This window comes from Thermobia domestica, chromosome 4 (genome assembly GCF_964235325.1).
Source record: "Thermobia domestica chromosome 4, izTheDome1.hap1.1, whole genome shotgun sequence".
NCBI lineage: Eukaryota > Metazoa > Arthropoda > Insecta > Zygentoma > Lepismatidae > Thermobia > Thermobia domestica.
This window is the reverse complement of record NC_137457.1, coordinates 8,639,988-8,653,993: the sequence shown is the minus strand read 5'-3', so window position 1 is coordinate 8,653,993 and position 14,006 is coordinate 8,639,988. Positions and strand designations below refer to the sequence as shown.

Sequence of the window (14,006 nt, the reverse complement as noted above, 5' to 3'; positions counted from 1 at the left end):
CTTTCATACAAAATCCGTCTGCTGTGCTCATGTTTGTTGTGGAGGTCCCTGGTTAGAACTCAGTCTACAATTTCAGAACAATTAAAGAAACTAATCACAATAAAGGTGAGATGAATTTTTTATTGTAATTTTTTGTGCTCTAATAACATCTAATAGTGGAGGTGTTATGTATTGAAAAAGTAGAAGGTATGACAAGACTTTCTTTTTTGTTTTTTTTTTCTTTTTGGCACGAATGCAGGCTCTGAGTAGACAATACCCAAAATTAGTTGAATTTAATATGTTAACTGTAATAAAAAAATGATTTTCAATTCATTTCCTCGAAACATACGATACATAAAATTATTTGATACAAATTAATGTTCTACTAAAATATTTCATTTTTCATGTTAAAAATAGGCTAAGAATCAGTACACAAGATCATATAGATACCCTTTCTACTTGCAAGATGTGTTAAATATATTTTTCAAAGCAAAGGTATCATTTACTTTAATATTTTTCAGGTTTGAGACCGTGAAGATGAAACACTTATTATGACAAAGCGACTCTGAGTTACTTTTGCGAGGTGAAATTAAAACGTGTTGATTGGACAATTAGTCCACTGTGTCAAAGCCCAAGTGCTGAAAATCTTTTTTTTTTTTTAAATACTAACTTGACTTTATACATAGCGCTGTGTATGCAGCACTTCTTTTAAAAAAAAAAAAAAAAAACTGTTGTGAAAGTATTAAGACCTAGACATTGATATTAACTCAGAGAAGTTTGATAAGGTTTGTAGTGGGATACAAGTTACATTTTCGAAAAAGGAAGCTAAATGACACAAAAATATGCACTAAAATACAATTATTAAATGTTTGAGAAAGCCAAAAACGGGGTCTTTCTGTAGACAAAAATGAAGACTTCCCATCAATATCGCATGAACATTGTAATCGATTACATACTTATCCAAATGCTCTTCATTTCCGATGATTTTGCAACAAACAATAAATATTTTAAAAATAGATGTCCATTTTTCTTTCAGACTCGATAAATAGAATCGCCAGTTAGATAAAGTCATGCACGATTTTTCAAACACGAAAATCAACCATTTCTGCCTGCATTTTTTAGTAATGGGGAATTGCAACTCAGAAATAAATTTGATGATGTAGTATATATTTTAAAAGAAACTGTTGAAAAGAATTATCTTCTTTCTACGAACTTGTGATGTTGTAATTTATGATGATTCACTCACTTGTTACTATCATTGTAAAATCTCATCAGTCTTCAAAGACGTTTAATAAGCGACATTGCGAGTTTTAGTTGCCAAAGAATTGATTTAGATTGGGAAAGATACATTAAATCAAGTTCTAATGGTAAAACCAGACAGAAACGGATGCAGAAACCAGGCAGTAAATGCTACTGAATGTGAAGTTACTAGAAATTGGAAATATAAGAAATTCAAGTAACAAAGAGAAGCTTTTCAATCTACCCGGAACTTTTGTAATTAACAGCACAAAAAAAAAAAAAAAAAAAAAAAAAAAAAAGTAAGCACTTTAGGTATTACTGCGGAAAGCCTTAGATGGAATGGTCCTGGCCGTGAAATGGCTGATTTCAGGATAATACTGTATCTCAAGAATATGCTAGATAGAAAACGAGTAGAAATATATTGTTATACGCTCTGAACATAATATCCTATTAGTTTTAGCGTATGTGTAATTCTTTACAATGTCTGATAATTGTCTGGAAACTATTTGGGTTTCTTTTGGAACAGGGAAGAAATACAGATTTATTCATGGTATAGCAGCAGCAATTGGAAGAGAAATTACTATTGTTTTACTACGATTTCATGATTTCACAGGTTGCGATAGCGATCCTGGTTTCACACGAAAGATATAAAATGTAAAGTTGGAAGACATGGATTCTCTTTGAACAAATTAATGAAATGAAATGAAATGAAATCTTTGAGTTTTATGTCCCACGGTTATGCCGGTTAGGCTAAAGGAGACGGTGATGATGAGTAATGAATGAAATGGTGGAATGAAGAAAGTGGGTGGAAACGGGAGAACCCCGAGAAAATCCACGCACACGGTGTTTGTCCACCACAAAGTTCACTTGGCGGGGGCTGGGATCGAACCCAGGACCCCAAGCACCAGAGGTGAACGCTCTACACTGAGCCACCGCGGCCCTTTGAACAAAGTACTAGTGCATTTTCCCTCACATCTAAACCTCGAACTTCCATTCCTAATATTTTTTTATATATTAGAAACATCATCGGACTTAGCTGCTTATGCTGCTGGAGTTGACAGATGAGTATTGTCAGAGCCCAGCTCGAAGTCAAGCTCAGTCTCACAGTACACGTGTTCGATACGGACTCTGTGCAGATTCATACCAATTTCCTGTTGGACGAATACTAAGTAGATCACGCTAAATGTCTTGCGGTGGAATACGCATTACCATGCTGCAGGGTAGAGTTTCTCCAAATAAAGTGAAAAATTTGCGACACACTACCCTAAGTGAAGACCAGAGGGGAACAAGATATGTAGTTAATTCTCTCCAGCTCCCAAAACTACACTTCCATTTGTGGATCTCGTTCAGCGATTACGAATAGAGCTTAATTTTCTTACATATCAACGGACATTCACACAGATATTACTGGTTCCGAAACAGAAATAACACCTCTTACTGAATACCACCACAATTTTTTCTATTAATCAAAATAGTTTTACTCTACATCACCGAAAACATTCCCGGAGATCACGTCTTTCAGTTTAACGTCCCACAATTATGCCATTTAAGTTAGAGACGGATGATTGGAGCAAGTGAATGATGATGGAGCAATTGGTGGAATGAGAATGTGGGACGAAACTGGAGTACTCGGAAAAAAGAGATAGACATGTTACTGTACATCATGAACTTCACCTAGGATAAAAACAGGGACCGCATGCACCAGAGGTAAGCATTCTACAACTTAACCATTGTGCCTCGAAAACCACGTTTCAATTTAACCGTGCGAGAGGAATGCTGGCATACCTGACTGGAATAATTGATTTTATTATTCATGAATTAGCTTGGAAAGTAACAGCAGATCCGTTAGAACACTCTGTCACCGTTTTGTTAGTTAAAATCGTACAAACGATCTTTCGATTCAAGCTGTACTCCCTACAGTTTCTTTGCGGACCATAGACAACATTTTGGTTCCAAACTATTTCACTCTTTCGTGAACATCACCGACAGTCCACTCACATGCCATGGCTCACTGTCACAGCCGTAATTCTACGAAATTTCCACTCCTCTTCTCGCAACCTCACTATATACTAACGTTCGAAGTGACGTAATTGCATAGTATGCTTTCATCAAGTCGTCCTTTCACTGGGGCAAAAACATACTGTGATTAATACATAAGGGATTCGCATATCTAACTATACTGGTCGTGTTGACTGACGTATATCAAATTACTAGCAGGACACTCTGTTAAGACAATACGACCACCTATCCTTAAAGGTGAAAGCTGTGCTGGTATATTGACACTAAAATGAGCACTTTTTCTGCTACCACATATCCTGTGGGAGGAAATTCTGTTCGAACAAACTATGTTCAAAATGTGAATACAAATATATATCAGTATTTTTATCTGAAGATTTTAAAGTTACAATTAAAATAATTAATAAAATAAAAATAATGAACAAAATTAAACGTATGTTTTATATTTATGGTTTTACTGTTATCTATGTTGTCACTCATATTTGTTTTCTGAAGTCCAATAACTGTGAATAATAAACGAGTTTTAGCAATCAACTATTGGTTATACATCATGAAAATAATTATAGCAATTACTGTTTAAAACAGAAGATACTTAACCCTATTTGAATTATTTAAAATTATACATTCATTCATTCATTCATTCATTTCGTCTTTTTAGTCATACATATTGCACGATTACGTGCGTATGAATAAGACTCGTCAAGGGTACAAATATATAAAATACGTAGTAATGACAAATACATACCTATTGAATTAAACTAGTATGCTACATCTACGATATAAAAGCAGTACATAACAATATATATTTCCAAAACTATCAATAGACTATTGAATTAAACTACTATGGTACCCAAAACTATCAATAGACAAATTCACTTACATATCTAAAAATTCATTTACAGAATAAAAACAGTGCTGCAACAGATAAGTTTTCATTTACCTCTTGAACTCTCCTTTTTGTTCTGTCCTTCGAAGATTCTGAGGAAGTTTATTGTACAATATAGTACCCATAAACATTGGATTCCTTTCATATAACTTAGTGCAGTGCTTCAACATGCTTCAAACTGTGTAGCAATAGTAATACAATTGTATTACTGTAGCATATGAAATTGGAAATGTACACCACTAAAACTTCTTTGTCTATTATTAAAAGTTAATTATATTAAAAACATTTGTTATTCCTGCGACGTGAATGCGTAATCTATTACACTTTTCTAGAAAGTCTGAAACAGGATCATCTTCATGGTTTAAAAAAAAAAAAAAAAAAAATGAAAGTAACAAATTACCTTCAGAAGTGGATTGGCCATTATTGGTTACTTTGACGGAATCTGAAATTGAAAGAAGTTATAATCGTGTTTGCTCTCTTACCGATTACCATTAACATACTTACGAGACGCGTTCTGAAAGTAACTGCCGATTGGTCACTGTGTATGAAGTAGTGGAGACAGCAATACCAACTTTGCACAGACGTTCCCGGTAGATCAGTCTGCATCCAGCCGTGGTAAAGTGAAGGTTGTCTGATCACTAGTTCTACTTTTGTAGCGTCTCAAAATGTGTGCTGTGACAGGAAACACCCGCCAAGTGCGAGGTGCGAGCTGTTATACGTTTTCTTACGGCAAAACAATACTCGGCAGCACCTATTCATCGGGAACTTTGGGAAGTGTATGGACCAAGTGCGATGAGTGAAGGAGTTGTTCGTGAATTGGTTCGTTCACTTAAAAGTGAATGAACATTCATGACGAAGGGACTGGTGACAGGACATCAGTGGATGAACTCGTTCAAAAATTAATGGAAAAGTTTGTAAAAATTGATATTTCACAGTCTCGGAAGCTCTCCGATGAATTTCCACAAATTTACAGCACTGTGTTATATGACGTACTAACACACAGGTTAGCTTGCAGGAAGCACTGTGGCTTAAAGCACAGGCGGGAGATTTTTATGCTGATGGAATTTCTAAGCTAGTGCACAGATACGATAAGTGCTTGAATGTTTATGGAAACTATGTTGAAAATAGAGGAAAGAAGTAGTTTCCAGATGTTTGGTGTTTCTTTTTTAACCAATCGGAAGTTACTTTCCGAATGACCGTAGTATGATTCCTTGATTTCTTCCGTCACTATGTATTGTTATATTCACAAAATTTAATGTAAAATTATCAAATTATTGTTCTTTCATTAATTACTTAATGAGATTGCTAAATATTTTTTTGGATATAACTTAGTACAGACTTATTTTACAAGAGAAGAAAGAATTACACTATTGTATACATAAGTAAAATGAAATTCAAAAATAATGAACTTATTTCCTTTTGTCAACAATACTCTTTAAAGAAGAACAAATCTGACTTCAGGCAACTTCTTCTACTAACAAAACACCATTGTCAAGAGTTAATTAAGCCGACAATTACATTTTACTAACCGGAGTAAGATTTGTAATACCAAAGTAGAAACAGGTAGATAAAATGAGAAAATGCTTTTGTAAAATGGCCTCCAAAGAGGGCAAAGAGAGTTGATTTTCCTTTTAATTTCAAAATTAACTTCAGTTCCTATTTCTCATTTTTTCCTTCAAAAACTGAAAATAAGTTCCATTCATTGTTGGAAACGTTGTTTTTGATATCTGTAGAACAGATGATCATGACTGAGAAGTACATATTTGATTGGAAAACAGGACTCATACATAAGGTAATAAGAATTTAGACAAAGGTTAACTGTACTAAATGTGGGCTAAAATTCTAGATTTATTTTGTTGAATGTATATTGAAATGTGCTATCAATACATTGCTATACTTAGCTCTTACAATTACAAATTATTTCATGCCATAAAAGCACTTATTATTTTGGGCTAACATTATTATGTATGGAATCACATGTACAATATTCATATACTGGATAAAGGTGCAGTTGGATGTATCATTGAAGATTGATCTATCTTATCAGATATAGATCATTCCCAGTTTAAAAATGCCATTAAATTTCAGAGTTTCATATATCTTTATAGAGAATTTCGATTCGGAATGCAATATGTTGTGATGGGACGTTTTCCTATGCTTGCCACCCGTAAAGATAAACATTTCTTTTTGCTCTTTGCATAAGTATAAATCACGGACTAGCTTATTCGAGTCCACTTGTGTTGTTTATTTGCTTTGTATGAAGTATTTGTTTCAGAAACTCTTTTGTTTTTTTTTTTTTTTACGATTAGTATCCCTTGTCAGCCACGAGAGTCTATAAGACATGGACATATATAGTTTAAGGTAAAAACCGGACCAAGTAATGCATTTAAATTTCAATATAGGATGAGATTCACATTTGAACGCATAACGGTGGATCGGATACCATTTAAAACTGTAGATATGAGTCTCATATAGAATCGATATTAAAATAGGATGCTAAAGTTAATAAATAAGCATACAAAAAGGCAGAATGTGTTCTTATATAGATACAGCAGTGTGTACACATTTAAGTATTCACAATGAAGTACACGTTTAACGCAGATGAAAGGTTCAGTTCTCCCTCTCTCTCTCTCTCTCTTTTTTTTTTTTTTTAACTCTACTACAGTGAAATTTGTCTATGTTGGCCATAATCGGTTCCATTGGAAAGTGGCGAAATTTGACAGGTGGCTAACTTATAAAAAATAAGTGCGATTGGTGTATTTTTAGAATAGGATTTCTAGTATTACTTCATTGTAAAGTTTTAATAAGCAATGGCAAAATAGCTGCTTTTAAATAACGTATAGGCTATAGTGTAATCATAACAATATACAGTACTAGAAAAAGTTACTACAATATGTTTAATATATGTACCTATCTCTTCCTGAAAACTAGTCTGGTACACTGAATTATTCGAATTGAAAACACAATAACACCAACAACTATAAAATAGAATCATATGTACGCAGTTTATTGAAATTAATATTGTAGCACACTGAGTTATTCAGATTGCAACAAGAAAAGCAAAATTAGAAATTGAACAATTTACATGCAGTTTATATAACTTTTGTTTTCAACAGTGACAAATATTTTCTGTAGATATATTTTTTTAAAAAGTAGCGAATCAGTTATTAGTAACAATTTATTCATGGTAGACAGGTGGCCAACTTACAGAGTAATAAGTAACGAATGTCTTATGAGAAAATGCAGGTTCAAAACGAACCAGGTCAAGATGAGCATTTGGCCAACCTAGAAAGGTAAGGTGGCGAAGTTAATAGGTTTTACTGTAATATTGAAATTAAAAATTGAAAATAAAATTACGGTGCTTACCTTTATTTGGTATTTCGTTGTAATAAGGCGGTAATATAAGCTGCATATCTGTAATGAAAAAGAAATATATCATTATTGACGTTGGTTTTCTTGAGCAAGATCAAAATGGTAGTATCATTTACAAACTCTCACAGAAACATAATGTCGTCAAATGAACTATAATGTATGTGAAATGCACAAATAGAATTAATTGATCTTTACAAAAGAATCAGCAAATATTTTATCTATATTTTTGGAATTTTTGGTAAGTTTTATACTAAATCTTTTCCATATTTCCAATATAAAATATGATTATTAATTAATATTACTACATATTTTAAACCGTTCTAAAATTATATTAGTTATGTTAAATATATAATCAATATATGTATATTAATATTTTACTGTTACATTTAACGTTGTACAGGTTAGTACAAGGTATTAACTTCCCAGTAATTAGCTTTGCACAGAAAGTACAGAGAGGTGTTCTTGCAGTTGGTCAGTAACATGGTTTCGTTGCGTCTAGTGACAGAAACCTTACCTGGACTGTAAAAGTCAAAATAAAAACCCTATTTCTTTACCAGTGGTTTGTCCTTTACAGGGATCGAACCCTGTGTAAGTTACAGTAATTATTATGTTATTTCTTAGTTTATTATATGCTAGGTGTTACTACTTCTAAATACTGAAATATAGTACTCCACTATTAATAATTACTGTGTAAGTTACAGTAATTATTATGTTATTTCTTAGTTTCTTATATGCTAGGTGTTACTACTTCTAAATACTGAAATATAGTACTCCTCTATTCGAAAGTTTTAGAAGCTATTAATAGTACTATACCATTTTAAACTTTTTCTCAAACATAGATATTATACTATTAAACGAAGAAAACCGTTAATTTCAAATCTACAAATACCAATATTATCCATCTATTTAAAAGCTTAACCCCTTTAAATGTTGCCTTTTATAATTTAAATTATAGACTTTCAGTCAAGCAGCTGCAGCAGCATCATTATCTATCCCAAGATTATGGCTCATACCTCATTCTCTTCAGAATATAATACTCTTTCAAACGGTACCATTTACATTTTCCTATCATATCCTTAAGGCGGTACTTTTGAGAGAAATCGGGATATTTTCTGATCTTAGCCCCTCAGTGTTAATGCATAAATCTCAAAATCAAGTAAGAATAGTATGGGCTGTACTAAATGTGTGTACAAAATTTCAAAATTCTATCTTGAAAATTAGGGGCGGGAAAAAATATTTATCAATGAGTCACACAATGCTCCACATTACTCAAAAAAAGACCCGAATATAATATAAAAATTTCCTGAAACATCCCTATATATCCTAGGGTCGTGGATCGTACTCCATACTCTTCAGAAGAGAAAAGTCTTTCAAACAGTACCATTCACATGCTTCCATCATATATCTGAGGCTGAAAAATTGCAAAAAAGTGATTTTTGTTAAAAATGTTCCTTTATTTTACGTTTTTGCCCCTTTGGACCCTTGTTTTAAATCTTACAAAAAAAAAAAAAAAAAAAAAAACCTAACATTGTAAGAAGTGCAGTGAATGTGTATGCAAATCTTCTAGGTGCAAAAGTGAGCCCGCGGAAAGACAGTAAAATAAGCCTAAAAATTCCTTTATTTCAAGACACGATGTGATCACACCCTGTGTCTCGACGCAGAAAGGAGTGAAACTATAAGTAACGTGTTTTACAATGCCTCCATGCTTGGAAAAAAAGAAAGAAAAAAAGAAAGAAAAGAAAAGAAAAGAAACCCGAAGTAAAAAACTTTATTTGTACTTGTTTTAGTCAAACAATGGAGACACCACCCTTGTATCTAAAAATAGGCACTAAAGCGTAAAAGGCTCGAAGGACACAGCGACGAATCGTCTTGGAAATACTGTAAATAGCTTACCTTTTCATCAGAAACGCTAGTATTAAAAATTACACACATTTTGCTACAAGTATCGTATATAACGTATTCTTCCTTTTTGTTGTTCTTTGAAATTAAGATGTTAGTATGTAAATAATTAAATATATAAATTGTTAACATTTTTCAACATTGTAAATCTTTAGACTAAAATAAGTTATAGAATAATTTATGAATATTTGTCTTTTTACCTGACGAAGGATTCATTTGAGGAGAGGTGTTGATACCGTAAGTATTCTGTTGTTCTGAAGTTGCTCCTACAAATAAATAATTCCCAGAATCAATTACGATTGAATTACTTTTCGAATTACTGTATTTGTATTGTTTAGAATATTTACAAATTGTAAAGAAAACGAAAAGATGTGTTTTTTTTTTTTTTTTTTTTTTTGTAAATTCTGTTTGACTAGAATATAACTCCCGTAATTTCTAATCATGTTTTTTTGAACGTAGCATCAATTATGATGGTATGGTCCTTTATTGTACTTCATTTTCTTCTAATAGCATCTAAGGCTGAATTTGAAATTTGAGTTCTTATGATTTGCGTCCTTATGTAACATTCAGGGTATGAAAGACGATGCATGTTGCCAGTGGCGTATTTAGGGAGTGTCTATCATTCTTAAGCCCCCCAAATAAATTTGTTATATGAACAACTGCATTAAAATTTGTCAGCTTGGAAGGAAAAATAAAAGTGCTTATTCATGTGTTGTACATAGCTTCCGGAACAAAATTCTAAATACGCCACTGCCTACTATAAAAGGGAGATCCAAAACACAACTTGAACTTGAATTCGGTGCACGGTACAAGAAGCAACATCAACTCGTATACTAAAGGTCATTCCCCATCACACAATATCACGTCCAAAAAATTACTAGGCACCGACTAATTATGTCGAAGCATTGCTATTTAAATATTGATATACCAGGCTAGTCAAAAAGTTCCCGGAATTTTTTTATAGTTCTCTATTATCACAAAACCTTTAAGCGTGGGTAAGCGGTTAGCGTATACGCCTTTGGAGTGGGGGGCCTGGGTTCAATTCCTGTCGGGAGCTCATATGGTTCGGACTCCACGTTAATCAGTAGGTTCAGGTCTCATATATAGCCTCGCTGTTGAATGGGACGTTAAACTCAACTCAACTCTATAACCACAAGATAAAAACACATTTTCGTAGTCGCCTTCAAAGTAGGCACCTTCGGAACACACACGCACCATCGCTTCTGTGATTGGTAGAAAAACCGAGAATGTCCTTGTGGCGTCATATTAGTTTTGATCAATTGTACGGTAGCAAAACGATTAACTTTGAGACCCATTTTTAGCTTTATGGAGATCCAAACATCCGATGACTGAACTGTTTATAAGGCTATGAAAGTCTGTGAAGCAAGAGTTTTCCCCAATTTGCACATGAACTTGATGTTCGCCCGTTGCTCGATCTGTGAAATTGCTTCAACTGAACACCACACATTCCTCAGTTTAGCTACACTTTTCGTACGTTGTCTGTTATAACGTGTTCCCATTTGTCAAATTCATAACTAGGCAACCTATGAACTGCCCTCTACAAGGTTCACTGTGATTCCATCACAAATACCAAAACTACAACATTCTGGGAACATTTTGACTACCCTGGTACTTCTATACACGACTAAGTCAGCTACGCAATAGGTCTCATATTTGCATTCTAGAAAACCATTTTGGTTTTGCTTTTCAAAGACTTTTCTTAGTACAAAAAATAGTAAGGCTCTGCATGGTTTATTTCGAAAAAAATCCTTAATTTTCGTAAAACTCAAAGATTTCATTTCATTTTGATTATATAGATTGATCTAAAGGATTAAAGTTTTGATTACAAAACCTTTATGTCATCAATCAGGTAACTGATGTTATGTATTGCTCTTTGCAATATTCACTTTATTAGTGTTGATTGTGATTGTTATTAATGCTTCTAACAAAATGCATAACACGTTTGTCCTAATGGCATCGAACTTTTGACGGATAAGTTTCCATCCTAATGTTAGGTAACTTGACTATATATAGGGGAACGCGGTGGCTCAGTGGTAGAGGGTTCACCTCCTGTGCTTGGGGTCCCTGGTTCCATCCCAGCTTGCACCGTGTGGACTTAGTGGTGGACAAACACCGTGCTCGTGGGTTTTCTCGGGATTCTCCCATTTTCTTCATTCCACCATTTCATTCATTTCTCTCCTTTTGCTTAACCGGCATAACCGTGGGACGTAAAACTCAAAGATTTCATTTCATTTTTACTATATAGATTGAACTAAAGGATTAAAGTTTTGATTACAAAACCTTTATATCATCAATCAGGTAATTGATGTTATGTATTGATATTTCCAATATTCACTTTATTTTCGTCACCCTTTCTTCATTGATTCATTTATCCTAAAGGGTTCAAAATATTAGACGTAAAATTAAATAAATTCTTGCTTTTATGTACTTCTGGAGCCCTTCTGCTAAACATTCACCGTATTGGAATCTAGTAAAATTAAGTTGTTTGTTCAGTAAGTGATAAATTGCTTTTAATTACACTTTAAAAATTCTCGAAACGATTAGACTTGATACAAATCTTATCTTTCTTGTTGTTTATAAATTGTTTTCATATAAAGGAAATAAAATTGCCATTAGAAGAGGGCCGATCATTAATAATTATGTTCTGAGCATCTGAAACGAGTCCGCAACTAGAACTTTTCATGACCCCTCCAGACCTCAATACAAAATGCTATTATTAATACAAAAATCACAGTTTAGATATTTGTAAGAGAATTTTCAATGACTTGGCTACCCTATCTTATTCAGCCCCCCCCCTCCCCGAAACTTCTGTGTCTGGTTGCGGGCCTGATCTGAAATAAAAAAAAAAAGAGTTAAGTTCGTAAGTTCTCTTACAATTTTTAATTAATGTATTCATGTTCCTTTACTATTTCATGTCATTAGATATTACTATATTCATAAAGTTTAAACGTAAAATTACGAGATTCTTGTTCGTTTTGAAAAGTTACTTTATATATAAGTTTCTTAATTTCTGGCTTTGAGGGAAGAACGAAGACTGAAAGTGTTTGAGAACAAGATCCTGAGACGAATATTCGGACCCAAGAGGAACGGGAATGGGGAATAGTGGGAACTTCATAACAAGGAACTTCACAATTTATACGGTTTACCGAACATTATTAGGGTTGATTTTGAGTTCAACGTCCCTTTCAGCAGCAAGGCTATATGAGACGGGACCTACTGATTAACGTGGAATCCGAACCACATGAGCTCCCGCTGGGAATATTATTAGGGTTATCAAATTTAGGAGGCTCAGGAGGGCAGGTCATGTAGCCAGGATGGAAGAAAGTAGGAACGGTTTCAAAGTCTTGACTAGAAGACCAATTGCAAAACAACCATTAGGAAGACCTAGGCGCAGAGGGGAGGACAATATTAAGATGGATCTCGCAGAGATTGGAATACAAAGTAGAAACTGGATGCAGTTAGGTAAGGATAGAAGTCAGTAGAGAGCTTTTGTGAACGCATTGAACCTCCGGGTTCCATAGGCCATAGAACTAGTTAGTAATTTTTGGTTACCTCGCAAGCTAATTTTACAAGAGAGGAAAGATGTACAACTATTAGTTATTAGTTATATCAGTATAACTAATCAGTCATAATTTTGAAACTCACGAAGTCATTTTCTTTTCTAAACAGTGTTCTTTAGAGGAGAACAACTCAGAATTTTGTCTGTCTCTACTGGTAGAAAACAACTATTGTCAAGAATTAACTAAAATAACAATTAAGTTATATAAAAGAACTAGATCAAATTTTCAACATAGATGAGGTTTGGGCCTGGAATAATTTTTATTATTTCACTTTGACGGTGAAACATAGTTAAGGGAAGCGGGAGGTATTTAAAAATGATTGAAAATGACCGATATTAGTTTCGAATCCATGGTTTTCGGAGCTGAGATAAGGAGTTATGCATTTAAAGCTTTTATTTAAACCCAGCGAAGTGGGTAATCAACGCTACTACTTGATATAATCAGAATTTATACACATGTCAATTGTACCAGTCATGGACTACAATACTGTACTTGTTTGCACAATGGGGAAAAGTGTGCATTCAATTTTGAATCTGGCAATATTGAATCCACTTAATATGGTAGTACAGAAAAAGAAGAAAGTGAAGTATCCTTATGATTTTCATATTTGATTGTGAATCGTCATGTAGAGTTTTTTAAACAACGGTAAAATATTAATTTTTGTTTGTGTATAGCCCGCTCCCCCCAGTTCTTTGTCACCGGAAGTGGAAGAGTCACTACTACTACTACTACTGTTAGTACTACTACTATTACTACTATTATTACTACTATTACTACTATTATTACTACTACTACTTCTACTATTATTACTACTACTACTGCTACTACTACCGGTACTAATACTACTACTACTTATATAGAGAACAGAACCCAACCAACCCCAGCGGGGCTTCTAACCCGTTCCTACTACTAGTACTACTACTACTATTGCTACTAAATGCCAGCACCACTACTACTACTACCGCTACTGCTACTACTTATACTAAAGCTTCCTTACCACAAGATTTACATCTTAAATCTTTAAACCATGCGAT

General features: G+C 33.7%; 1 protein-coding gene across 1 annotated transcript in view; it reads right to left on the bottom strand.

The window, feature by feature from the left end:
• Positions 1–14,006, bottom strand: part of LOC145683701 (uncharacterized) — a gene marked incomplete at its 5' end in the record, with an annotated part of 69,961 nt that overhangs the window by 40,279 nt on the left and 15,676 nt on the right. The window contains 3 exon segments of the mRNA XM_081755115.1: positions 4,521–4,562; positions 7,487–7,534; positions 9,592–9,657. Of these exon segments, the coding sequence (XP_081611241.1) occupies positions 4,521–4,562; positions 7,487–7,534; positions 9,592–9,657 (156 nt within the window).